General features: G+C 47.6%; 1 protein-coding gene across 3 annotated transcripts in view; it reads left to right on the top strand.

The window, feature by feature from the left end:
* Positions 1 to 26,502, top strand: part of Tnrc6c (trinucleotide repeat containing adaptor 6C) — a 72,591-nt gene that overhangs the window by 9,315 nt on the left and 36,774 nt on the right. For all 3 annotated transcript variants that reach the window (XM_032914062.1, XM_032914063.1, XM_032914064.1), the window contains 2 exons: positions 10,008 to 10,334; positions 16,807 to 19,413. In XM_032914062.1, coding sequence (XP_032769953.1) covers positions 10,008 to 10,334; positions 16,807 to 19,413 — 2,934 coding nt within the window. The remainder of the gene's footprint in view (positions 1 to 10,007; positions 10,335 to 16,806; positions 19,414 to 26,502) is intronic.

Below are 26,502 nucleotides of genomic sequence, written 5' to 3'. Positions count from 1 at the left end.
TTTTAAAAAAAAAACAATCATTTTCCGGTGGGTGGGTGGGGGAGTGGGGAGAGGCTGGAGAGATGGCTCAGGGTTTAGGAGCACTGCCTGCTCTTCCAGAGGTCCTGAGTTCAATTCCCAGCACCCACATGGTGGCTCACAACCATCTGTAATGGGATCTGTTGCCCTCTTCTGGTGTGTCTGACAGCTACAGTATACTCGTATAGACAAAACAAATATTTTTTTTTTTTTTTTTTTTTTGGTTTTTTTTTTTGGAGCTGGGGATCGAACCCCGGGCCTTGGGCTTCCTGGCAAGCGCTCTACCACTGGGCTAAATCCCCAACCCCAAAACAAATATTTTAAAAAAATATGTATTTTTATTTTATGTGTTTGGGCATTGTGCCTGTATATATATCTACAGAGGCTGTATATACATCTACAGAGGCTGTGTATATATCTACAGAGGATATATATATATATATATATATATATATCTACAGAGGCTGTATATCTATCTACAGAGGCTGTATATATATAATGTGTATATATATGTGTGTGTGTATGTGTGTGTGTATATATATATATATATATATATACACACACATACATGGATGGTAGATGGTTGTGAGCTGCCTCGTGTGAAAGCAGCCAGTGCCCTTTAACCACTAAGCCTTTTCTCCAGCACCTTTTCAAGTCCTGGCCAGTAATTACTTTGTGGAAGCCTCATTCTTGTTTACTGATGAGTACATGAGTGTAGATCATCCTGCCCTCAGGTTGTGCTGTCGGGAGCCCTGTTTTCTTTGTAGACAGGAGACACACACTGCTGCTCCTCTCTGCAGCTCATTTGCAACTGGTGGGTTCATTCTTGTCTTTCACCAGGATCTCTCTCTCTCTGGGCCTTCACTATCTCTGTTGCTACAGGAAGCTCAACGTTAATGCCTTTGTTACAAAAGCAAAACAAAACACTTTGTTGAAAATTTTTGGTTAAAATCAAAAACTGAAGAAGGGTCATGAGTTCAAGGTTAGCCTTGGCTACAGAATGGAGACCTTGTCCAAGGTATGCACAGGCGTGCGCACTCGCCCCCACCCCACAATCCTGAGAGAACTTTCTTATTTCCCAGTTACTGTTTATTAGCCATCCTGTATATCTCATTATATGTTAATGTAAATACATATCGTCCACTGCTTTCCACAGCTTATGCTCCCTCCAACCTAAGCACTAAGCCATTTATGAAGCCTTCCTGCCAGTCTGTTCACAGACAGGGTCAGCCTGGACATTCTCTTTGCATTGGTGACTGAAGAAGGGCAGCTGAACACCAAGCCCTTGCCCCAGTGAGACCCTCAGTGTCTCATGGCAGGAGCAAGGATGGGTGGATAGCGTCCTGCTGTAAGATGTGCTACCTTATATGCTACTCCTGCCTTGTTCAGGAACTGGTGTTCAGATAGCAGCAGTCGCTTTATTTAGGGCCCTGCCCTTAATTTGGATATGGAAAGTAAGAATAGTTTTATCTGTGAACTTTGTGAGCCCCAATTTTGTATCATGTTTTCTGAGACTTTTTCATGGGTTGAATTGGGAGGTAGAGGGCAAAATTAACCACAGTCACGTGGCACTACTCATAAATGATTGATTATGTTCATGAAATAGCAAATGCTTTGATGTTTGGTTGTGGCTCTTCTCAGGAGATTACTGAGTTAAGGTCTCAGTGGGCTGAGTGTGGGGCTGACTGTGCTCACTTTGTAATTGTTAGTTCTCAGAAAACCTTTATTGAAGTCAGTGCAAACCGTGTGAAACCATATTCTTTCAGTGTGAAAGAATGGAGGTGGGGTTAAGTTTCAGACTCACAGGTCACATGTACTTCTCCCAGCTCACACAAGCTTTGGCTGTGTGTGTGTGTGCACACAGTAGCTTTACTGAGTTATAATTGAAATGCAGTAAATTGCACATATTAAAGGAGAACAATTTGCCACATGTTGGAATGTGTGCCCTTGTGAAACCATTACCACCATCAAAGTGACACCAAGCAACCCCCAAGAGTTTCTCTGATCCTCTCCACTCCCATTTCTTTTACCTCCTCCTTGGCCATCTGCCCTGAGCAAACACTGGCCTTTTTCTGCCGTGGAGTTCACTCTCTTTCATAATGGATAATGAATGGGCTCATATGTCATTGTCTTGCTGAGCAGAATACCTGGGAATTCATGCACGCATGTGCCCCTGGTTCCTCCCCCTTTTCTTTTTTTTTTTTTTTTTTTTTTTTTCTTTTTTTTGGTTCTTTTTTTTCGGAGCTGGGGACCGAACCCAGTACCTTGCGCTTCCTAGGCAAGCGCTCTACCACTGAGCTAAATCCCCAACCCCGCTCCCCCTTTTCTTGCTGGGTACTGTGCCATTGTGCATGCATACCATGAGCTTGCACATCCGTTCACCCGTGCCTGGGCGTTTGGTTTTTCTGTTTTTCAGCTTTTCTGAGCATTCGTGTCCAGGTCTTAGAATGCTATATACCTGGATTTACCTGAGCAAATACATGGAAGAGAATAGCTATAATAATTTTCTCAAGAAGCTGCAAAATGGTTTCCAAAGTGATTATACTGTTTCACAGTTCTGCCTTCCACCAGTATGTGTTTTATTTGGCCTTGTTATGATTACTAATAGTTAATGGTGTTTGCTTTGATGAAACACCATGGCCAAAAAGTAAGATAGAGGGCCGGAGAGATGGCTCAGCGGTTAAAGAGCACCCAACTACTCTTCCATGGGTCCTGAGTTCAATTCCCAGCAACCACCTGGTGGCTCACAACCATCTGTAAGGAGATCCGATGCCCTCTTCTGGTGTGTCTGAATAAGTACAGTGTACTTATATATAATAAATAATCTCTAAAAAGGAGAGGAAAGGTTTATCCGGCTTACACTTTCATATGGTTGTTCATCATCGAAGGAAGTCAGGACAAGAACTCAAACAAGACAGGAACCTGGACACAGGACCTGAGGCAGAGAACATGGAGGGGTGCTGCTTACTGGCTTGTTCCCCATGACTTGCTCAGACTGCTTTCATACAGAAGCCTGAATCACCAACCCAGGGGATACTCCACCCACAATGGCCTGAGCCCGCCCGCCCTCCTCAGTCACTATGTAAGAGCATGCTCTACAGTCTCGCCGACACCCTGATATTATGAGGTTGTTTTCTCTATAGAGGGTCCCTCCTCTGGGATGGCTTCAGCCTACGTCAGGTTGGCGAGCACAGTGTGCAGCGTTATTCTCAGGGCCCTACTTGCCATCTGTGGATCTGTTTGAGACGTGTCTGTTCCCATCAACCACCTGTCCTCACACTGCTACTTGTGATGCTCAGCTATCCTCATAGGCTGCACAGAAGGTAGCCTGATGTCTGTGTCACTGTCCTCTTTGAGACCATGTGTGACTCGATGACGTTCCTACATAGTGCGAGCTGCATTACTCACACTCTGCTACTGGAGTTTACTAGTGAGCTCACTCACTGACTTTCCAGGAACAGAGACCTGTCGGGTGCTCTGGGTGAGCTCTTGTTCTCGCTGATGCTCTCACAGAGACTTGGGTACATAAGCAAGGAAGTGCAATCAGTTTCTTACGTGATTTACTTACATCAAATTTTCTACCTGAAACGATTGACGGTTAGTCATCTTTTCATTGAGTATCTCTGTCCTTTTTTTTTTTTTTTTCTTCTCGGAGCTGAGGATGGAACCCAGGGCCTTGCGCTTGCTAGGCAAGCACTCTACCACTGAGCTAAATCCCCAACCATCTCTGTCCTTTTAAGGACTAGAAGATTATTTGCTTTTAAAAATAAACGAGAGTAGGGCATGGTGGCACACATATTTAATCCTAGCTTTGGGATAGAGGCAGGTAGATCTCTGTAGTTCAGGGCCAAGCCTGGTCCACATAATGAGTTTTATAGGTCAGCCAAAACTACATAGAGAAACCCAGTCCCGTGGAAGAGAGATAGAAAAACACTTTGTTCTTGTCTTACGGAGGATGGATGCAGATCACAACCATCTACTCCGAGTGCCTGTGGTAACTGCTGTGGCGCTGGACAACACAGGGACTTGGTTGGATGAGGATAGAGGGCGGGGGAAACTGAAGTAGACAAGGAATCTGTGAGTAGTGCTGGACTGAGATCTGAGAGGTGACCAGAATTTCATAAGCCTGGATGAGAGACAGGAGAAGAGTTAGACCCCCACAGAGGGAACAGGCTTTGCTGGGCTTGAGGTTGGGAGGTGGGACATTTTCCAGAGCTAAACAGAAGATGGGTTCAGCACTTGGGGAGCTGGCAGTGGGGAGTGTGTGATGAAGGCTACAGGGTGCTAGCCTGCCAGAGGTGACCTTTGTAAGTCTGCTGTTGTGGGCCCTTTTCCTTCTCTCACCAGCTCCCCTCACTAATGGGTGATTTGACATGGGCTCCCTCTTCTGGCAGTTTGCACATTCTACATTTGCTGGGAAGTAGACCTAGACTTTAGCTCCCCTCACACTTACTAGCATGGTAAAGCTGATGCACATAGCCCTGCTGGAGCCGTGTTCATCATAGTGGCCCGAGCACCTGAGACCAAAGCGTACTCAAGCCTCCTCCTGAGGTGCAGGGAGCCCTGTCTGTCCCCGAGCTTGCACACTGAGGGCGGCAGACAGACTGAGCAAAGGAGAGCAGGAGAGCAGCCGTGAGCTTTATGCATCCTTGGTCGTCTGCCCAGGGTGTTGCCATGGTAGAAACTGACATGGAGGAGTTCAAAAAGGTTGGCGGGCATTAGTGCTGCACTGTGTTGTGTTGCTCACTCAGCTTGATATAGCACGGCTTTCAACCTGGTCTTCCTTTAAATGAAATTATTCTTGTTGTCAGTAGCCACTATTAAGATAACTTTACATTTAACTTTGTTATTTAGGGCACTAATTGCAAGTAGCACTTAATTTAATTTTAATTCCTTTCAGAGTCACTGGTGTGATGCCTTGGTACAGAACATAGCTGCAAATGTCAGTTCTCAGGCCCACTAGATCACATAGGTGGCTCCTAGCTGCCATCCTCCCTACAGCCCCAGGCCAACAACTGAATAAATAAATTCATATGGCTGTTGAGCGAATGAGCACCTTCTTCCTCAGAAGACCATAAGGCAGAGAAAGGCATGGAGAGGTGACTGAGTTACTAAGATTTGTGTCGTAAGCAGTGAGGGTCGTTTGACCCTGCACCACTTTGAGTGTGTATGTAGCAGAGCTGGAGAAGGAGCGGGTAGGCAGCCAGGGTCATCCTGTCTGAGGCCAGAGCAGTGCCAGGAAACTGGAAGCAAGGCCGCAAGTCAGCAGAGGGTGGCCAGGAGCAAGAGCGTGGTGATGGCTGTGGCTGGCTGTAGAGGCTCTGCGAGGGCAGGACCAAAGCTGAGCAGCCCGGGACTGGAGGCTCTTTAGAGATGCTGAGTTCAAAAGGTTGGAAAGTTTCCCAACTGACATCCGACGTCTGGAGCCTGCTTGGTCGAGGACTTGGTGCTGCTGAAGTCCTGACTTCTGGAGAGAGCGAGCCTTCAGAGACTCACTTCTTAGATGACTGTCTTTGCCAGCAGGTGTCGCCCTCACTTCAGAACAACATGAAATGCGCATTAGGCAGTGATTCTTAAGAGTTTTGTTCTTTTGTAGTGTGGCCCTAGATGCATTTGTCAGAAGAAGAGGATGGCAGAGTGGGCTCAATACCCTGTGTCTTAGGGCAAGAACAGAATCAGAAATTTAGTTCTGAAAAAGCAGAGGGCCAAAAATACTGACTTCAGTCAGAGGCTTTATCAGCGCTTCATGCACAGAGGCCGGCAGAGCAGCTCGCCCCGCTCAGGGTTGCGGGTGGGCTGGCCCCGCTCAGGGTTGCGGGTGGGCGGCTGCACTGCTCAGGGTTGCGGATGGGCTGCCGCACTGCTTTGCTCACTCAGCCATCTCTTCTTTCTCTGAGTCCCAAGGACCAGCACCAGCCCAGGGTGTTAGCTGTTCTGTAGCAGGCAGCTGTCTGAGGAAAGAGACAATGTAGACCAGGAACTGAGCCTGTTCCTTCTACTCTGTAGGACCCCAGTCTCCATTAGTGTACATCAGTGTGGAGCACATCAGCGTGGAGCACAGAGCTGTAAGTGAGATCTGCCACCTGAAACAGCCTGTGACCTCTCACGACTGCTGGGCTCCTACTCTGCTTCAGCTTCAACCAAAATATATTTCTTTTTATTTTATGTGCTCAGATTGCCCCTCCTCCCGTGTGTGTGTGTGTGTGTGTGTGTGTGTGTGTGTGTGTGTGTGTGTGTGTGCGCTCGCGGGCACGCACATGTATAATTTGTTTATATTTTATTTGCATTGGTGTTTTGACTGCATGTATCTCTGTGTGGGGATGTCAGATCTCCTGGAACCTGAGTTACAGGCAGTTGTGAGCTACCATGTGGATGCTGAAAACTGAACCCAGGTCCTCTGGATCTTAACCGCTGAGCCATCTCTCTAGCTTCGAGAGAGCAAATTTTTAAATGTAATATATTTCTGAGAAATTTGCTCAAACTTTTCTTCTTAAGGAGAGCATACTAACATTTCTGGAACAGTACTATCCAGCAGAATCATAGTGCAAAGCGCTGTGTGTACCTCAGTGATAGAATGTGTGTGTTTAGTGCATGGGAGGCCCTAGATGTGATCGTCAGAAGGGAGAGAACAGGACAAGAGAGATGACGAGGCAGGAGGAGGAGGGAAGGGGAGACAGAGCAGAGAAGAAATTCCAGTTAGCTTATGGTGATGACATCTGCCTACGTCTGTACAGGTGACTGAAACAGAGGATCCCTTGAGCCCAGGTGTGTGGCTTCACATTTTGTTTTGTTTGAGACGTGGTCCCATGTAGCTTGCGCTAGCCTTTAAGCTCGGTGTGTAGCTGAGATTACTTTGAACTCCCTTATTCTGCCTTCCCCATCCAGGTGCTCAGACGGCAGGCTCATGCCACCACGATTGGTCACAGGGACTGTCTGCCTTACACTCACAGCACATCTTGGTGGCCTCGTGTGGTTACAGTTTTTGTTTTCCCAGTTGTCGATTCAGCTGGGTAAGAACTCATGGGTCGTGCCTTCCTACTGTCCTCCAGAAAGAGACCCTTGGCCTATCCCCAGGGCCTTGTTGCTCCACTCTTGGCTACTTTCATTTGGAAGGGAAATGACTTCCAAGTGGCCCTACCCAGCTGATGGCTGAAGATAGAGCCTGTGCCCGGGGCTGGAGGCAACACTGGGGCTGTGTTTGCTTCAAAGATGAGGCTCCCTGAGTGTGGGTGCCCATTCTTGAATAACCCAGAGCATGACTGAGAACAAGAATTTGGAGTCCGTTGGTATGAAGGATCCAAAGAGCAGTGGGAGATAGGCAGCTGCCACCGACCAGCCTGCTGAGTGGGATGGAGAGAAGGACCTGTCTCTGAGCGTGGTGTTTTCCTGTGCCATTCTGTGATGATGAACAAGAGCTTCACAGCAAGGAACATGGTGGGGGGTGGCAGTCATATTTGTTCAGAATTGTCTGCATGCTGTGCAGTAATATGCATAGGAGACACGAGGATACCGGACAGCTGCGGTCCTTTCCTAGGGGACTTGTGTGTCCAGTAGTCTAACAGCACAAACAGCTTCTGTTCCTGTACCAGTCAACAGCAAACGTCTCCTGTAGTGGGCTGGACGATAGCGAGTGTAGACTTAGGAGCCCATAGCTGGTCTCTGTGATGCATTCTTTGCTTTCTTCCATCCTTTAAAATCATGAGAAGCATTTTTCTGAATTTCTGTCAGTCTTTATTCTCTCCTGGTAGCAGTTAACAAGGGCAAAGGGAGGTTCCCTGGATATCAGACTCACCTAATTTGCCAGACAAGCAACATGGGACAAGGAACTGAATATTGTGTTCGTATGTCTTAGACTTTGGTGGCTTAGATGGAAAAACAAAGTAAGTGACTTACAGCAATTGCTTACTTAATGTGAATTTCTTTTTTTTTTTTCCTTTTTCTTTTTAGATTTATTTATTTTATGTATGTGAGTGCAGTGTTGCTGTCTTCACACACACCAGCAGAGGGCATCAGATCCCATTACAGATGGTTGTGAGCCACCATGTGGTGGGTGGCTGGGAATTGAACTCAGAACCTCTGGAAGAGTAGTCGGGTGCTCCTAATCGCTGAGCCATCTCTCCAGCCCCGTGAATTTCTTTTTCTGTAATGGATTTAGCAACAACAAAAAATAGTCCTGTATCTGTCCTTTTGTTTAGTTAGTTAGGTGATATTGCATAGGACAGGAGGGTGTGCATTCCACAGCTACACACCAAGGTCAGAGATGAATGCATCAATGTGTGGGATCAGTTCTCTCCTTGTACCTTTACATCGGGCTCCAGGGATTGAACTCAGATCTCCAGGTTTATGTGGCAAATACCTTTATGTGATGGACTGCCTTCCTGTCTCTTTTAATCTTTTGAGATCTGTGGCTGCGTTGTCATTTACTTAGTCATTTTTGTGGCTTAGACAGAAGGAAAGAAGACTAGGAAGGCAAGAGTGACTCTCAGTGGTGACCACAGAAGAGGTCTTTGGGCTAGACTGTGGCATTGGATTTGCGCTTCAGGAAGTCATCATCACCTTGCACAGTGTGCCTTATAGGCAAACGAAAACACCACAAACAGAAGAGGAGGACAGGGACCAGCAGGTGTTATCTAAGGCTGGGACAGTGGCTGTTACATTCTTTTATCTGAACGAATGGAATCTGACCCAATGTTTGGGTCTTCATCTCTGCTCTGGAGTCATGGGTGGAAAAGCACAACCCATGAAGGCACCATCACCTTTCTTCCTTCCCTGAGACCCGCCAGGCACACACACGCCGCGAGGAGAGAAGAAAGCAAAGCACAAAGCAGTGCCTCTGTGCGACGCTAGTGTTTGAGAAGTGTGGCACACCACCCGGAGAGGCCACAGTCCTAGTCTTAGATGAGTGTTAACAGGTGTGTGGCACAGGGAATAGTGTGGTGATTGCTCTTATTTTTTCTGCAGAGTAAAGTCAAATTTATCTTCTGGGAATGAGAGGCAAAGATAGGGTGGTAACGCAGTAGAGGCTTGGGAGTGAAAGGCCTTTAGATGGACATAGGAACACATAGGGTGCTCTAGAATGGGCACGCTGAGAGGCTTAGAGTCACTGTAGAGAGAGGATTCTGTGCTGTTCTTGACAGGCGTGTGTGATAGAAAGATAGAAAGGCCCTGAGGGCACTGACAGTGTAGTGGTTACCTAATACACAATAGAGTCTATGCTGGAAGATCAAGACTGGGCTAATTGGATTTGTCAATAAAAGGAAAGGAGAAATAGCTTATAGACCCTAGTGTTGTCTTATAATAGTTGTAACTTGGAAGGGGTTTGTGTGTACCTAAGAGAGATACCTGAAATGGCTGGAGAGAACAGTCGACCACACTGGCTCTTCATCCAGTGTGCAGGTTCTGTTCCCAACACCCACATAGCAGCACACAACCATCTGTAACTCTAGTTCCAGGAATCTGATAGCCTCTGCTGGCCTCCATGGGTACCAGGCATGCACATGCAGACAGAACACTCCAGAACATAAAATAAGATACCTGGAATTGTTTCTCAACTCATCTGTGTAAAGCTTTTATTCAGCCATAAAAGGAAAGGAGTTGACAAGTTAACTAGGTAGACGCTTTCCCTCTTTGTTTGGATATCGGCTCACACTCAGGATGAAGATAAGTCTGAGTATTATTAAGGGTCAGATCTTTTGTGCCTGACACAAATTGTCTGTCTCACTGACACACTTGTTAGTGATTGTAAAGCACACGTCTGTGACAGCACAGCAGTGTTGGAGGTAAGGTCTCCATAAATGATCACTGCTGTCGTGCAACCCAGTGTGCAGAGGTCGGTGGTTTCTGTAGAAGCCACATACAAGGTCATGCCTCCACTCACTCATGTACACGTGAACTACACAAGCAGTGCCCCCTCAGGTGCTGTGCATGTCTTATTGGCATTTAAAGGGTTACTGAAGCTTTGGGTCATTTTTCCTTTTGGATCTTTTCAGTGCCAGAACTTACTAAGACCTGTTCAAGCCAGCCCCAACCTGCGGGTACCAGTCCCAGTACTTCCACCAGCACTATTTCTAGCGGCAGCAATGGCAAACGTGCATCTGCCTGTGGCCAGCAGCCAGCTGCATCCCGTTACCTGCCTCGGGAGGTGCCTCCACGCTTTCGCCAGCAAGAACAGAAGCAGCTGTTAAAGAGAGGCCAGCCATTGCCCACAGGGAGTCTGACCAGTGTGAGCCCAGCACAGGCTGCTGGACCTGCAGGGGCCAGCCCTCCTCCCCTCCCTGGAGCTGGGGCACAGCAACATCCCAGCAAACTCCAACCAGGTAAGAACCATGAAGAGTGGGACTTGTTTGGTGTTAGGGTTAGGACCAGGACCACCTTGAACTTGCTAGGCAGGTGCTTGGCTATTGCACTGTTCCCTAAATCCTGAGACTTTCTTTCCATGGCCCCCTCTACTCAGGCTGAGGTGAGAGGATCTTTTGTGTCCTACCTAGAGTTTGAGGCTAGACCGTGCACCATAGTGGGACTCCATCTTGAAAAGTAGGTTCACACATACACACAGACTGGGCAGGAAGAATCTCTAGATACTTGCGTGATCACCATAGAAAACACACACACACACACACAGTGTAGTATATAACTCTTTATGGATAAAAAAAAAAAGCTTGAAAATTAAATCAGTCTATATTGAGAGTAAATGAGAAATATTTTACGCCGTCTCTTGTCTCCCGCCAGCGTCTGGCAGTGCTGCCCACTGGATGTTCCTTTCCCCTCACTGACCTGGCAGCCCTCAGAAAGCTGCCATATTCCTCACGTGCAGTCTCAGTTTTCCTGCCACCACAGCTGTGTCTGTGTGACCTCAGAGTGATGACAGTGCTTTGTTTTCCCTGGAGGGCTATGTGGAGGGCTGCCCTCCATGTTTCTGTTCTGACACTCCTGTGCCTGTGCCTGTCACTCCCTCTTGGAGCTGTGATGTGTCCGTCTGCTGAGTTTATTGGAGTCTCAACCGTCAGCGGAGTTGAAGAGAGCCTGTGGAGTGTCAGAGCTGGCCGTATGTGACTGACAGTGCACCTCTAACACTGCACTCCTCGTTTAAAAGGAGAGGTCTGCTCTCCAGAATCCATCTTTCCGACTCAAATATTAGTCCACAGAGGTTGAGTTGTCCACAGTGGGCACTGCGGGAAGGACAGTGTTGTAGAATAACCACAGATGTCTAAGCAGCTGTGACAGAGCCAGGTTAGACTGTCCTTCCAGACATGCCAAGTCACTTACAGCCTTGGCACTTGGGACTCCTATATAAAGGTTCCTCCTCGTCACATTGCGTCAGCTCGCCTGTAACAGGCATCCGCACAAGGAAAACGCACCTGGGTGGTGCTGCTTCGGAGCAGAGGTGTCTAGTGAGGCAGCTCTTTCCCTCTCTGCTGTTGACTCCAGTCTGCCACGCCGTGCAGTCCTGTGTGCTCCCTGTGACTTGTATGCAGCACCCTGTGATTTAGGCTTTTGCTGTCCTCTTAGAGTTGACTATGTAGGAGCTTCTTCTCACGTTTCAAATGCTTTGCTAAAAGCAAACGTGGGTCCAATTCTGTTAGTACATTTCAGTGTATTCCACAAGGATCATAAGTTTCCTGCTTGCATCGAAATTGAATTTCTCTTCTTTTTTCTCCTCTGCCTTCTGCCACCCTCCCCACTTCTTATCAGAGCTCTAACAGCATTCCCTGTTAGGCCAACAGTATTATAGTATTTATTGGGTACTTCTTTACCATTTGCAGATCTAAATGCTAAGTACTAATTCTTCAGTCCTTTCCAGACTCAGAAACCACCAGGCTGTGACAGGTGAGCCTGTGGAGCGGAGCGGAGTGTGCATAGATGCAGACTCTCAGTAAATACCTGCAGGTAGCTGCTACAAGTGTGCCAGAGGCAAAAGGACTTGATCATGGCCTCTTTGAAGCTTTGCTGTTTTTACATTCAGTGTTGGTATATTGTCACATGACACTGATGTCGACCTAACCCATGCTGTGTAGGATGACCAAGATTTCTGATACTTGTGTGCAAAAATAAGTTCTGGCCAGGAATGGCGGTGGATGCTTTTAATCCCAGCACTGTGTTGGAGTCAGAGTCAGGTAGATCTCTGTGAGTTCAAGGCCAGCATGCTCTATATAACAAGTTCCAGTCAGGACTTAATAGTAGAACCCAGTCTCAAAAGTCGTCGTCGTCGTCATCATTGTTGTCGTTGTCCTCCCTGAATAGTTGTAATGGTCAGTCATATGAGATGACAATGAAACGTAGTTAGGTTTAAAGCAGAAACAGACTTTTATAATGATCTACCAAATTCAAAGTTGTATTTTCAAGCATCAGGCTTTAATAGTTTATTCTATGCCTGAAGTTTACGCATAACTTTGTGGGTAACTCCCTCATGGGAACAGGGCTCTCAAATAAATGTGCCCAGTGACAAGTGACAGAAGCCTAGCAACACCTAGGAAGCAACTGAGGGGAGGCTTCCTGGCAGCCTAAGCCAGAGCCATGGGTATAGAAAAGATAGGCTTACTAAGTAGGAGACATGGGCCACAAGCCCTTACCTGGGCAGGGTGGACTCTGTGAGGGCCTCTGCTCCTTCCCAGAGGTAGAAGGGTCTTCCTAGCCTCAGTCCAGATGCTCATTGTTCAGTCTGCTGCTGGTGAGTGAGACCTGCTTTCTCACAGAAGAGCCCAACCGGAAGTTGACTGGGAGAAGAGCTTGTTTCACCAACTGGAGGAAAGGCTACCCTGCCCTGATCACACGGACATCTGTGCATACACAGAGGAGCTCCCACAGTGCTCAGCTCTGCAGACGTACACATTCTCTGTTACCTTGTCTTCTCTACAGACCCTGGCTTTGCAAGGGTTCAGAGAAACTGCAGCTTGAAGTTCTTGACTTGTCTTTTTTCACATTTCTCTTCCCTCCCTCCCTCCCTCCCTTTTTAAAGAGTTTCTCTGTGTAGCCCTGCTGTCCTGGAACTCACTCTGTAGACCAAGCTGGACTCAAACTACCAGATCCGCCTACCTCTGCCTCCCAAGTGCTGGGATTAAAAGGTGTGTACCAGCACCCCCCAACTAGAATTTTTTTCTTTAAAAAAATTTTTTTAACATTTTTTTCCTTCTGCTTAAATGTATGACATTCACGTCTGCCCTGTTCATTTATAAACAGAGCTCTGGTGAGCGAGTGTGTGCTTCTTATACCCTTTTTGGATTGAGGCAGGAAAATAATTAAGAAGTTGGACTCGGGGTTGGGGATTTAGCTCAGTGGTAGAGCGCTTGCCTGGGAAGCGCAAGGCCCTGGGTTCGGTCCCCAGCTCCGGAAAAAAAAGAACGGGGGGGGGGGGGAGTTGGACTCATGCCAGTTTACATGTGGACCTTACATAAAATATTTCATTGCTGGTCTGCAGGTGTTGAGGGAGTTGTGTAGAGGAAGGCAAGGAGGAGTGTAAAACAAAGGGGAAATACTAGTTTTTTGCGTTCAACCAATAGGCAACATGCCATTATTATTTTTGCTAGCTTTCAAAAAATAGAAAAGGTCGGTGAGAGTTGGCTCTGGTATGAATTGTCATTGGGTCCTGAAGTAAAATGTTTTTGAGACTTGAGAGAATTTAGTATCAGCTATAATTAGATCAATCAACGCTTAAAGGACCTGCTTGGTGGACAAGTTACTCTGGTGGCCAAAGGCCACACTCTCCAAGGGCTGCAGCTCCTGGGAGGTGGACTATACCATCAGCAGGTTTTTCCTCATCCTTAAAGCAGGAAAGGACCAGACCCTGAGCCTGGAGTAGCTGCTTCTCCCAGCCAGAGCGTGTGTGGCAGTTCGTGGCTGCAGTGCTACACCAAGCAAAGCCATGTCCATGGTCTGCCTACCCTGTTGCCAGGGGCTCCAGACAGGCACACCCTCCCTACATGATTTCCTCATTGTCCTTCATATTCTCAACCTTGAGAAGTTGTTGTTTACAGAAACACAAAGCAACAGATTATTCTAGTGGACACATTATCGTTTACAGCGAATGTTTCTGTTCCACATTACTGGTTGCCTGGGCTTATAACAGCAGACAGGTGAGACGTGAGAGATGCTGCCGCTCCATCAGTGGAACTTAGAACACAAAGTCCTTTCTCCATTAAGTTTTTGTCTGAGGTAAAATTTTACATGTAGTAGAGAGAGAGGTCTCAAGAGCTAAACACAGCAATGCTATTTATCCTGTTCCCAAAAACCAGGGGCAAGGAATCTGTGCTCTCAGTAAATATGAAGGAACACACTTGGTCAACCATTGAAGCCACCCAAGGACTGCTTTCTCCAATTTGTGGTTTATTACTTTGTCAGGTAAAAGACCTGTGGTGGTGAAGAGCAAACACCTTTACTGTTTGTATGATTTCTAATAAAAAGCATTCAACACACAGTCCTAACTTTCCTATCTGACCACGTCAATGCCTAATTAGGACTTGGCTTACTATAGCTTTTGGGAGGTCTGTGTTAACTTCTCTGCCTAGAACATTTTATCCTGGTAGGGTAGCAGGTGAGTATTTAAAAATCAAGAGGCTCAAGTTAATTAAAAAAAAAAAAAAAAAAAAATCAAGAGGAAAGCTTTTCCCTTCCTGCTATGATTTAATCCTTTTTGATTTAATCACGTAAAACAGTTTTGTTGCTTAGATTTTTAAAAACTCCTGTTTATAGAACGTATAAGCCATTTAAACAGAAAGGAGAATTTATTTAGCATTACACCCGAACCTCATTTATCTTTCCTTTTTTCGGGGGAGTTGTATTGACGTGTGCTAACTAACAGGAGAGTCTTGTTTTGAAGCATGTGTTTAGAGGTCCCAGAATTCAGCTAGTCAGCCCACTTCCCTCACCTCCTCCTCCCTATGCACCATGGACCAGGCTTGTTTGTGGGACTCACTAAGCTGAGGAGCACACCGTGGTCAGGATCACCTTTGAGAAGACAGCCTTGTTGCCTTCGAGCCCCCAGCTATGTCGGTTTCACATCAGCCAGCAAAGCTTTCCATTTTCAGAGGGTGATGCTGACCACCGTGTGCTCCTGCTGAGGACTGTGATAGTTGTCACGTGGTGTTCCCTGAGCTCCATCAACATTAGGAGAGTGAGGGCTGGAGAAATGACTCAGAGGTTAAGAGCACTGGATGCTCTTCCAGAGGACCCAGGTTCAATTCCTAGCACCCACATGGCAGCTCACAACTGTCTGTCACTTCAGTTCCAGAGGATCTGACACCCTCACACAGGCATACATGTAAGTCTAATACCAAATATATATAAAAAAAAAAATTAAAAAGTTAGAGTGTATTAGTCCGAGTTCTCCGGAGGAACAGAACTTACAGAGTGAAAATTGTGTGGGATTTGTTAGACACTAATCCAGCAGTGACTGTCTACCAATGGAAGGTCCAAGATTCCAGTAGTTGTTTAGTCCATGAGGCTGGGTGTCTCAGCTGGCCTTCAGTATGCACTAGAATTCGAAGACATAGGCTCCACTGCCAGTAAGGGCACAGACTTGCCAGCGAGAACGAGCAGCCGAGATCAAGCTTGCTTCTGTGTCCTTACAGAGGCTGCCTGCCAGGGTGTAGCCCAAGCCAAGGGTGGATCCTCCCACCTCAGAAGATCCAGGTTAAAAGTGTCTTCCCACTGCACATAATTTAATTCAGAAAAACTATCCCTCACAGGTGTGCCCATCACCTGGGTTCTAGTTAATTCCAGATGTGGTCAAGTTGACACTGCAGATTATCCCTCCCAGGTACACATTTGTCAACTGCACTCACAGTTATATCTCAGCAGAAGGCATTGTATCAGGAACAGAACCCGTAGGCATTTGGGCTTGTGACTTCAGGACCTGCTTGGCCCTGATCACACATGTGCCACGTCCATTTAGTAATGGACTGCTGCTGTACACATCCTAGTCTGTGACTTGGAGGGCCTGAAAACACCCAGCTCAGTGTGGCAGTTCCAAGTCGAGTCTGTTGTCAAATGATCAATTTCCACTAAGACCCAATAGCAAGCCAGAACTCTCTTTCTAAGGGAGAATAGTTGTCTGCAGCTAAGGACAGAGCCTTGCTCCAAAATCCCAAAGTTCTCTTCTGTGAGTCACCTATAGGCCTGCTAAAAGCCCAAACAACATCCCTGTCTACCACTGAGACCTCAGGTGCCATCAGGTCTGCAGGATCCTATGGTCCCAGCACAGCACAGCAGCCTGGCCCTGTTGAAGAGCCTTCTCCTGTTCCAAGCCCCACACAAAGCTAGCAGCTTTCCGAGTCACTGGGCCTATGGACCTGAGTCACACCCAAGCGAGTGAATGCTGTCTCCAGAATCCAAGCAAGCCCACTAAAGAGTGTGCTCCTTTCTTGGTGGTGGGAGGGGCCAAGTGCAGTAACTCAACCTTCTCTAGAGAAGAAATGGTGTCCATGCCCCACACCATTAGATTCTTAAGAATTTCATGGAGGTAGATTTTTAGATGTTGGTTGTTGTCTCCTGCACACTCAGTCCTATCATCTTGATAACGTCAAGGAAACGTGGGGTTTTAAGGGGGTGGGTTGGTTGGTTGTTATTGTTGTTGTTTGTTTGTTTTTGTAGTCCTAGGATAGAACCCAGGACCTTAGATGTGCTAGGCAAGTGCTCCACGTCCGAGCCACACCCACAGCCCCATAAGGCTTGGTCCGTGTTTTCTCATTTAGAATTGAGAACATGAAATAAAAGCTTAGTTTTCTCCCCAAACGAGTTGCTTCATTGGCAGTGGGAGGAGAGTGTAACTTTGAGTTTTGTTTCTTGTTTTTCCAGATCTTGGTCACAGTGGATTGGCAGGTCACTATGAAAATTCTCACTGGGGACAGCATCCCTCTTACAGAAGTGAAGCGGACTGCAGCTGGGATAAAGTGATAATAGACAGGACTGACCAGGAGGTGTGGCCGTCCACCCCAGTAACAGAGACTGAATCTGCCTCAGAATGTCCTACCGACACTGACTCTGCCTCCAACTGTGGCTCCGAGAACAGTAGCATGGCTACAGGGAGCACCCAGAGCAGCTTCCCCGGCCACCCGAAGAAGACGAATGGCAGTCATGGTACCAATGGCACACTCGTCCAAAGCCCTTCTAACCCGAGTGCCCTTGGGGCAGGAGCAGCCAATGGGAATGGGGGCATGGCCAGAGTGTGGGGTGTAGCCACAGGCTCCAGCTCTGGCCTGGCTCACTGCTCTGTTGGTGGTGGAGATGGGAAAATGGACAACATGATTGGAGATGGGAGAAGTCAGAATTGCTGGGGTGCTTCCAACTCCAATGCGGGCATTAATCTCAGCCTCAATCCTAATGCCAACCCAGCTGCCTGGCCTGTACTTGGGCATGAAGGAACTGTGGCAACAGGCAACCCTTCCAGTATTTGCAGTCCAGTCAGTGCCATAGGTCAGAGTATGGGCAGCCAGAATGGGAACCCAGTGGGCACCCTAGGTGCCTGGGGAAACTTGCTGCCCCAAGAGAGCACAGAACCACAAACGTCCACTTCTCAGAATGTGTCTTTCAGCGTACAACCTCAGAACCTTAACACTGATGGACCAAATAACACTAACCCCTTGAATAACTCTTCACCAAACCCTATCAATGCAATGCAGACAAATGGACTGCCAAACTGGGGCATGGCTGTTGGTATGGGGGCCATCATCCCACCCCACCTGCAAGGCCTTCCTGGTGCTAACGGATCATCAGTCTCTCAAGGCAGTGGGAGTGGTGGGGAAGGAATGGGCAGTTCTGTGTGGGGACTGTCCCCTGGTAACCCTGCCACAGGAAGTACCAATTGTGGGTTCAGTCAGGGGAATGGAGGCGACACTGTGAACTCAGCATTAAGTGCTAAGCAGAATGGATCCAGCAGTGCTGCGCAGAAGGAAGGGAATGGAGGGAACGCCTGGGACTCGGGGCCTCCTGCAGGGCCTGGCATCCTGGCCTGGGGAAGGGGCGGTGGCAACAACGGCATTGGGAATATCCATTCGGGAGCTTGGGGCCACCCCAGCCGAAGTTCTTCTAATGGTGTGAATGGGGAGTGGGCGAAGCCCCCAAACCAGCATTCCAGTAGTGACATCAGTGGGAAAGGATCAACAGGGTGGGACAGTGCCAGTGCTGCCAGCCAGACCCCTGCCCTGCAGCCTGGCAGTGAACATATGAACTCATGGGCCAAAGCCACATCTTCTGGAACTACAGCAAGTGAAGGAAGCAGTGAGGGGTCCGGCAGTCACAATGAAGGAAGCACTGGGAGGGAAGGAGCAGGAGAGGGCCGGAGGCGAGACAAAGGGGTTCTAGACCAAGGGCACATCCAGTTGCCAAGGAACGATCTTGACCCAAGAGTCCTGTCTAATAGTGGTTGGGGACAGACTCCCGTAAAGCAAAACACTGCCTGGGAATTTGAAGAGTCCCCTAGGTCTGAAAGGAAAAATGACAATGGGACAGAGGCCTGGGGTAGTGTAGCTACTCAGCCTTCAAACTCAGGGGGGAAGACTGATGGGTCCATCATGAACAGTACAAATACCTCTTCAGTATCGGGGTGGGTCAGCTCGCCACCTGCCGCCGTGCCAGCAAACACAAGCTGGGGAGACAGCAACAACAAAGCGCCAAGTGGCCCAGGAGTTTGGGGGGACTCAATAAGCTCTACTGCTGTTAACAATGCTGCTGCCACCAAGAGTGGCCATGCTTGGAGTGGGACTGTAAACCAAGAGGACAAGTCACCCACCTGGGGTGAGCCTCAGAAACCCAAATCCCAAAACTGGGGCGATGGACAAAGAGCAAACCCAGCCTGGAGTGCAGGAGCAGGAGACTGGGCAGACTCACCATCCGTCCTTGGACATCTAGGGGATGGAAAGAAAAGTGGATCTGGATGGGATGCTGATGGTAGTAGGTCAGGGTCTGGTTGGAATGATGCCACGAGGTGTGGGACCAGTGGCTGGGCCAGTGGCACCAATGCTAAGGTGAATCCAGGTACAAACTGGGGGGAGTCTCTCAAGCCTGGTCCCCAGCAGAACTGGGCTCACAAGCCCCAAGACAACAATGTGAGTAACTGGGGGGGAGCTGCTTCTGTTAAGCAGACAGGGACGGGGTGGATTGGGGGGCCACTGCCAGTCAAGCAGAAGGACAGCAGTGAGGCGACTGGCTGGGAGGAGCCTTCCCCACCCTCCATCCGACGCAAAATGGAAGTTGATGATGGTACCTCAGCTTGGGGGGACCCAAGCACCTACAACAATAAAACTGTAAACATGTGGGACAGAAACAATCCAGTCATCCAGAGCAGTACCACAGCCCCTGCCACCCCCACGACCCCCACCTTGAGCAGCACCACACACCGGGCCGAGACGCCGCCTTCACACCAGGCTGGCACTCAGCTGAATCGGTCACCACTGCTCGGGCCAGGTATGCTGGGGTCCCTCTGGTCATACCATTGGTGTGTACTCCGTGTCTGTGTGAATTCTCTGACGGATACTCTTGTAGCAAATGACTAAATAGTGTAGCTGTTTTCCAGGGATAAGAAGTGCTGGGTGGCATGCTCCATGCTACCAGGGCTCCAGCCAGTGTGGTCCTTCTCATGCTTCCAACAGCAACAGGCTAAGTGTTAATTTTGTTTCAAGTTTCCCTGTATAGTACTCTGCTTGTCTGGGTTCTGTCAGTTATGGAATCATTGGGCAATTGAAGTTCTTTTATAGGAGCAGCTCTAAAGCCTTTCTGCCATGTGGCTGTAGTCAGGGCCTGCCTATCACCTGTTAGAGGTTTTGTGCATCTCCTTGGCTTTGCCCGGTTGATGGAGCTTTACTTGATCATAGTCACCATCCACAAGTACAAGCTCATTCTTCTGCCCTGCAGTATGCAGCTGGCCTGGGGCTGCCTTGTACCACAGTCCAGCCAGCCTCTGCATGAGTGCCCAGGAGTGGTGAGGGAAGAAGCACAGTCCTCCTCAGGGAAGCCTGGGGGCCTCACGTTATTGTGTGTGCTTCTGCAAGATGTCTTCTTTACCAGGTAGAAGAAGTGGTTCTCAGTCCTTAAGTTGCCTTGGCGTTTGATGAGATAGGCTCTCAGTCCCAGAGAATCTGATTGATGAATCTGCGCAAAGCTGTTCACTGGTAGTTTTAAAGTTCCGCCCTGAAAATGAGATAATGTCTCAGGTAAAACATGAAAGTCATTAAACAAGTATTTTTATTTCAGTTGCAAGTCAAATGCTAAAATCAGACTAAGATTTATGTTTGAAGTTTGTGCTCTGTAAAAGTAGAAAAGAAGATTCTGGGATAACCCAGCAGGAGCCACAGGAAGCTCAGGTAGCTGGGAGAGAAGAGGAGCCTGTGTCAAAGCACAAGTGACATGGGTGGGATGCAGGTGGGCTTTGGGGAAGCAGCAGGAGCCCTAGGCTTCTAACTGGAATATTGGTACAAAGTGCTGTGATTTCCAAGCACAAAGTCGGCCTGATTCTTGAGAACTGCACTCATCAAATGACAGCACTTGTGTGTTTAAGGGAATACTGTCCAGTTCACAGCAAAGCTGTGTTCTGACATCAGATACAAGTGAGGAACTAGAAGAGGCTTCGAAGAGACCTTGCCCCACAGATTGACTTCCTGGCCTCCTCTTCTTTAGCCCTGAATCAGCCTTGTCTGTGTAATAGCACTTAGAACTCTATCCTTGAGGCCGTATTGCAGAGCTTGAACAATGACTGAGGTCACTGTGTCACTGTGTCTCTGCGCCCATTTGCAGGAGCCCCTCAGGTGACAAGCAGTTTCCTGCAGTGATACTTTGTGGTGGGTTCAGTGGTCTGGGAAGCGCTGAGCTTGCGCATGCCCCCCCAGAGCTGATGGCCTGCTGTAGATGTGTGCCACACTGCATTGCTCAGACTGCAGCCCCTTGTCACAGCGCTGCACATGTGCCTCTCAGATTAAGTTTAAAGTCAGGTGGCTTCTTGGTAAAGCTACTCAATTCTGACACCTGCTCTTCCACATGTGTCACTGAGTCCCAGGTGTACATCCCTGCTGGTGGTTTTAGCTTTTCCTTCCTGTTTGTCTTTTTTTTCCGGGGTTTGTGGGGGGGTGGTTAATTCTTTAAGAATTTTGGGGGGGAGTGTAGATGTAGTGTGTTTATGTGTATTTACATGTTCACATGTATGTGGACATGAGAGTGAGTGGGTGTACAAAAATATTACTTGTCAGAGGTTGATATCGGGTGTCTTCAGTCACGTCCCACCTTGTGTATTGAGACTCAGTAGTCCACCTAGATAGCTTGCCCCGTGGATCCCTTCTCCCGCTCCTGTTCACGGCATTGCAGGAAGGCCTAAAGTACAGTCCGCTTACTTGGACAGCAGCCATTTTACCTACTGATCCCCCTGAGTTTACATGTACCATAAAAGGCAAGAGGAGGAAGTCTTTCCACCTAGGCATCTTAAGGTTTCTTCATAGTCATCCCGAACCCAGTGTACAAGAGAGTGTCACTTCCACTAGTGGTCTTGGTAGAGTCTGCTCAGAGAGGCTGTTAGAGTAGGTGCTGAGTGCTGGATGACTGACACATGTAAACTGGCTTCTGTGGCCTCAGGATGGCTCAGCAGGTGAAGGTGTTTGCCTCTCAGCCTTGTCAGCATTTGGTTCCTGGAGCCATATAGTAGGGAAAGAACCAACAGGTTATTTTCTGGCAGTACTAGTCTTATCTCCTCAAAAATAAGGAATTGTAATTTAAAAAAAACAAACAAAACAAAACAAAAAACCTGTAAAGATGTTGGCTTAAAGCACTATCCTGGCCAATCAGACTTCTGAACAAGAGTGAGTGGACAGACGGTCAGCAGCAGCCTTGCTCCATGCCATCACCAGAAACAGTTGCAAGCTCTTTGTATCCTCTGCTCCCGTTCCATGATGTAGACAGGGACAAATGGGAAGAACAGGTGGGAATTCTTGAGTAGTTGGACATCATGAAGAAGGTCTTACAGCAATAAGCACCCTGCAAAGAGGCCCAAGGGCAAGTGAGGCTTTTGTAGGCATCTGGACAGTGTCTAGAGGCCACGGGCACCATGAACCGGTTCTGAGCAGAGTCTGAAAGCTTAGGCTTAAACTGGTCATTCTGACTCAAAAACATTTGTGCAGGGAAGCCTGTGGTGGCAGTTGGGGGTTGGGGGAGGATATATCCTCAGGGAAGAGGGGGTAGGGGATGACACCAAAGTATGTACTTGAAAGTTGAGATCTCAGCATAGTTAGCTGAAAAGACCTCTGTGGGAAAGTAACTGAATAAGTAATTATGGTTAACAAAACATTACTTAGAGGCTGGAGAGGGTAGGTGCACTGAGGTACAGCTCAGTGAACAAGCCCTTTGTTAACATACTGAAGGCCATTGGGTTCAGTTCCCACCCCACAAAGAGAATGCTTCAGGTAGCAGAACTGGACACGTTTAAAAGCTTGTAGAAAGGGGTGTATAGAGAGCACGGATGCAAATGGAAAGGCCCCGCTGTTTATCAGGTAAGTGACCCACTCGAACCTGTACATGAGGTAAGGACGAGTACCCAGCCAGGCCATCTTAGTGGCCAGGGGCTTGAGGGCATCAACACTAGCCGTGAGGGGAGAGAAGGTATGAAAGCAGAGATGTGATGTCTGACTGTACCCAGAGAGCTGCCTGGTAATGACATACCAGTGATGAGTAAAATGGTCGTCATTTAACCTATGTGGAGCCTACAGCCAATGAGGAATCCAAACGAGGTGAAGTCTGTGACAAGAGGGAGGATGATACGAGCCAGGGAGGCCATGCATGTTTAAGGATCAAGCCTGGGCATGGAACAGCTCCTGGACTTGGGGTGGGAGGAGTATCCCTTCTGTGTCCATCTGCACGTCGCTACCCCACACAAGCTCCCCAGCTTACTGCATCCTTTAGTATCACTTGCCACATAAGAATTCTGGATGGATCTGTCTGCATTTCTTTGTCCTTGGATAAAAGTTCTAAGTTACAGAGTATACCCAGACCCACAGGTGTTCCTGGTTGGTGCTTTTTAGTGAAAAAGCCAGAGTAGTGTTAGAAGCCTGAACAGTAGGACACAGTGGCATCCATCATGTGGCAGTACTCACTACAGTGAAGGACTGTGCTCCCAGTTACACACGTGCACCAGGCCAGAGGGCCCAGCACTGGGACTTTTAGCACTAACCAGAAGTTCTGGGCCCAGTTCCTTCTACTGAACTCAATTATAGTAACTGGCTGCTGCTTTAGCATCTGAATATCTGGCTCCTGGTTTGATGATGTATATACATATGTCTGCATAAGATATATGATCACATGAGTACAAGTGCCCTCAAAGGTCAGAGACATTGGATTCCTTGGAGAAGTTCCAGACCCATTGTAAGGTGCTTGGCATGGCTGCTGGGAACTGAACTCAGGACCTCTGGGAAAACTGCACGTGCTCTTAACTGCTGAGCCGTCTCTCAGGTCCTGGTTCCTGATTTGTAACTGATAAATGACTGCTGCTAAGCACTCCAATCTCAAGGACTTGAAAGAATGAAGAAAATGAGGAAAGGTAACTGGTGAGGGTTGGGGAACTAAAGCTAAACATAGTGGTGCATAACTTTAATCCTAGCACTCAAGAGGTAGAGACTTCTTTCTGTGAGTTCAAGGCCAGCCTGGTTTATATAGCATCTAGGAAAGCCAGAAAAAGCAGAATTTGAAAATTAAAACTCAGTGTATGGAATATATGTTATAATATATACATCCTTGTAATCTCAGCCCTCAGAAGGCAATGGCAGAAAGATGAGAAGTTTGAAGCCACCCTAGACTATGTAAATTCTAGGCCAGCCAGAGCTGCAGGTGAGAAACTGGTTGAAAACAATAAATGATACAGTGTAGCAGAAGAGAGGCCAGTACTATGTCTCCACATTGTGATCTGTATGTGGTAAAAATAGAAAGGGTTTGAAAAGAGTTAGTTCTTTAAAATGGCCACCACAAGCTGGGGCTGGTGCCAAGCTCCAGGACAGTCAGAGTTTCATAGTGAGACCCTGTCTCAAAAAAAGAGGGGTGGGGGGGGTATCACCATGGCCCTCATAGCATGATGAATAGTCCCACCATATATGCACATGTGTGCACTCAGGTGTATGTAAATGTGTGCACATGTGTATGGAGACTGGAGGGCAACCTCAGGTGTCATCCTAAAGAATGCCTAAAAGGTAGTGACTCACAGGACTAGAGCTCACCAGTTTGACTAGATTCGATCTTACTGTCTTTCCAGTACTGTGATAAGATCTTACTGTGTAACTGTATTTTATAAAAGCACACATGACTACCAAATATAAAAGACTATATTGACTACTCCTTCCACATGCAAAGCTTGGCTTCCCAGACCTTGTGTCCCACTCCAGCTTCTGGAGTCTGCAGTATTTTAGAAGCTTCTGTGAATTTAGACACCATTAACAAAGACAAAATCATGTTTCTTCTATCTGGTCAGCCCCTGCAGAGAAACGGTCAAGTTCGGTGTATGGTATAGCAAGTGATGTTGTCATGTATTTTTCTTATAGTGTCAGTCTCTCCTCTCCCACGGGGACAGAGTGGCCACACTTTGCCCCACATTGCCTATGGTATTCAAATCTCAGACCTAAAGCAGGCTACCTCAGAATTGCAAGGAACCAAAGCCCGTGGTTTGTTTGTTTGTTTGTTTGTTTGTTTTGTTTTTTTGTTTTTTTGTTTTTTGGGGGGAGGGTTGGGGTTTTTTTTGCAAGCTTGTTAAGTGAAACTGTTCTTTGACCCCAGAGAAGTAGCAAGGCAGGATCCCACACAGACTACTGTGTGACAGCCATAGCAGCTGCCAAGCAGGACCAGACAGGCTGAAGCACAGGCATAGGCTTTTCATAGCTCTCCTCAGATCCTTCATTCCAGGAAAAGCATCACTTTTAGTGGTTGGCCATGTTTCTGCAGTTAATAAAGTTGGCATTTTGTAGGAATTCTGATTTGCTTTGACCTGTGCTGCTCTTATGTCATTTCTATTTATGTCAGAAAATACAGCTTCTCTATGAACATAATTTTGTGTATCAGTCTTACAGAGGTAAATGCTACAAGACAGTCTTGCCCTGTTCTTATATTGATACTGAGTTTCCAGGAGTCTATGTAAAACCTGTGTGTGTTAGGAAGTTCTTTGAAATTTGGCTAACTGGATCGTTTGGACCTGACCCAGTCTCACTTTGGGGTTAGAACAGTGGTAATTGCCTGAAGAAGTGTCCCTGTCCCTACTATTTTATCAGTTCCCAACTGTTTGTGGAGGCCCACAGGCTCTGCTGATACAGGATACAAAGTCACAACTCTGCACTGGTGTGGAGTCACTGTCTCCTCCTGATATCTTGTGAGTCAGGCTGTCTGGAGGGACCTGAAGCTGGCAGCCAAGCTGCTATTTTGACCTCTAATAGGAAATGGCTGAGAACAAGAAAGAGAAAAGACAGAAGTTGTTTGTTTCTAAGGGGGTAAAGCAGATTGTGAAAAATGCCAGGCAGCCCGGTTATCTAGTCTAACTGGAGATAAGTGTTCCCTAGCAGTCAATTAGCTTGCAGGCACCCAAGAAGCAGTAAATATTAATAAGACAGAACAATAAGTACTGTTCAGAGGACTGTCCTCAGTGCTAGATGAGTCTCAAAAATGCTACTGTGGGATTTGGATTGAATTAGGTTTTGTTTTGTTGCTAAAGGGCTGGGTTTCTGAGTTCTGTACAGGCTGGCCTCAGACCTGCAGCTACTCTCTCGCCAGCCTGTTTACTTCATCCCTGAGCACTGCTGTTTCTCCTAAATGCTCTGACCACTTTTAGAGGGATTGGTGCTGGGGAGAGGTGCATGCAGAGGGCAGCATAGAGCAGATCCAGGCAAGATCAGTGACCTCCCCATCTCCCATTGGCTCATGGAGACCAACTGTGAGCACAGTTTCAGTTTGTCACGTTCTGGAGCCTGTAGTTCCATGTGAGAGTCCTGAAATCTGAACAAGGGAAGATTGCTCTTGGGAAGCTGATTCAAGAGTCCTGCATCCTACCTGAGGCAGCCGAGACAGGTTTGAAGCTGCTCACCAGGGGCTATGGTCTGGAAAGGCTGACTTTGCTTTTGGGTCTACTGTTCCTTGTTGGAAAGCTTGCTTTTCAGACACAAGTAATAGGTTTTGTAGACTGAACATGAACTAACCATGGAAAAGCCATGTCCTATTCACTACACTGAAGCTTGAAAAAGCTTGACTTCTGCCTAGGTTGGTGATTGGTGGTCTCTTAGAAGTCATAAGAGTAGCAAAAGCTAGACAACTGTCCTTGCTTCAAGCGTCGAGACCTCTCTCTTAGGAACTTTCCTCTTCTGTGTGAATCAGCAGGAGACTGTGACAGCTCTGCTGTTTGGACACGGGGACTCTAAAATTAGCCTCCAGTCACCAGCCACAGTGAGTCGTTTTCAGCAACATTGCAATAGTTTTTAACAAAAGAGGTCTGAGTGATCTGTACTTTGTGTGGCTATGGGCGCAGGGGTGGGGTGGGGAGGAGGGTATTTT

The sequence above is a fragment of the Rattus rattus genome, chromosome 9 (genome assembly GCF_011064425.1).
Source record: "Rattus rattus isolate New Zealand chromosome 9, Rrattus_CSIRO_v1, whole genome shotgun sequence".
NCBI lineage: Eukaryota > Metazoa > Chordata > Mammalia > Rodentia > Muridae > Rattus > Rattus rattus.
The sequence above is the reverse complement of the archived record's forward strand: the minus strand, read 5'-3'. Positions and strand labels throughout refer to the sequence as shown.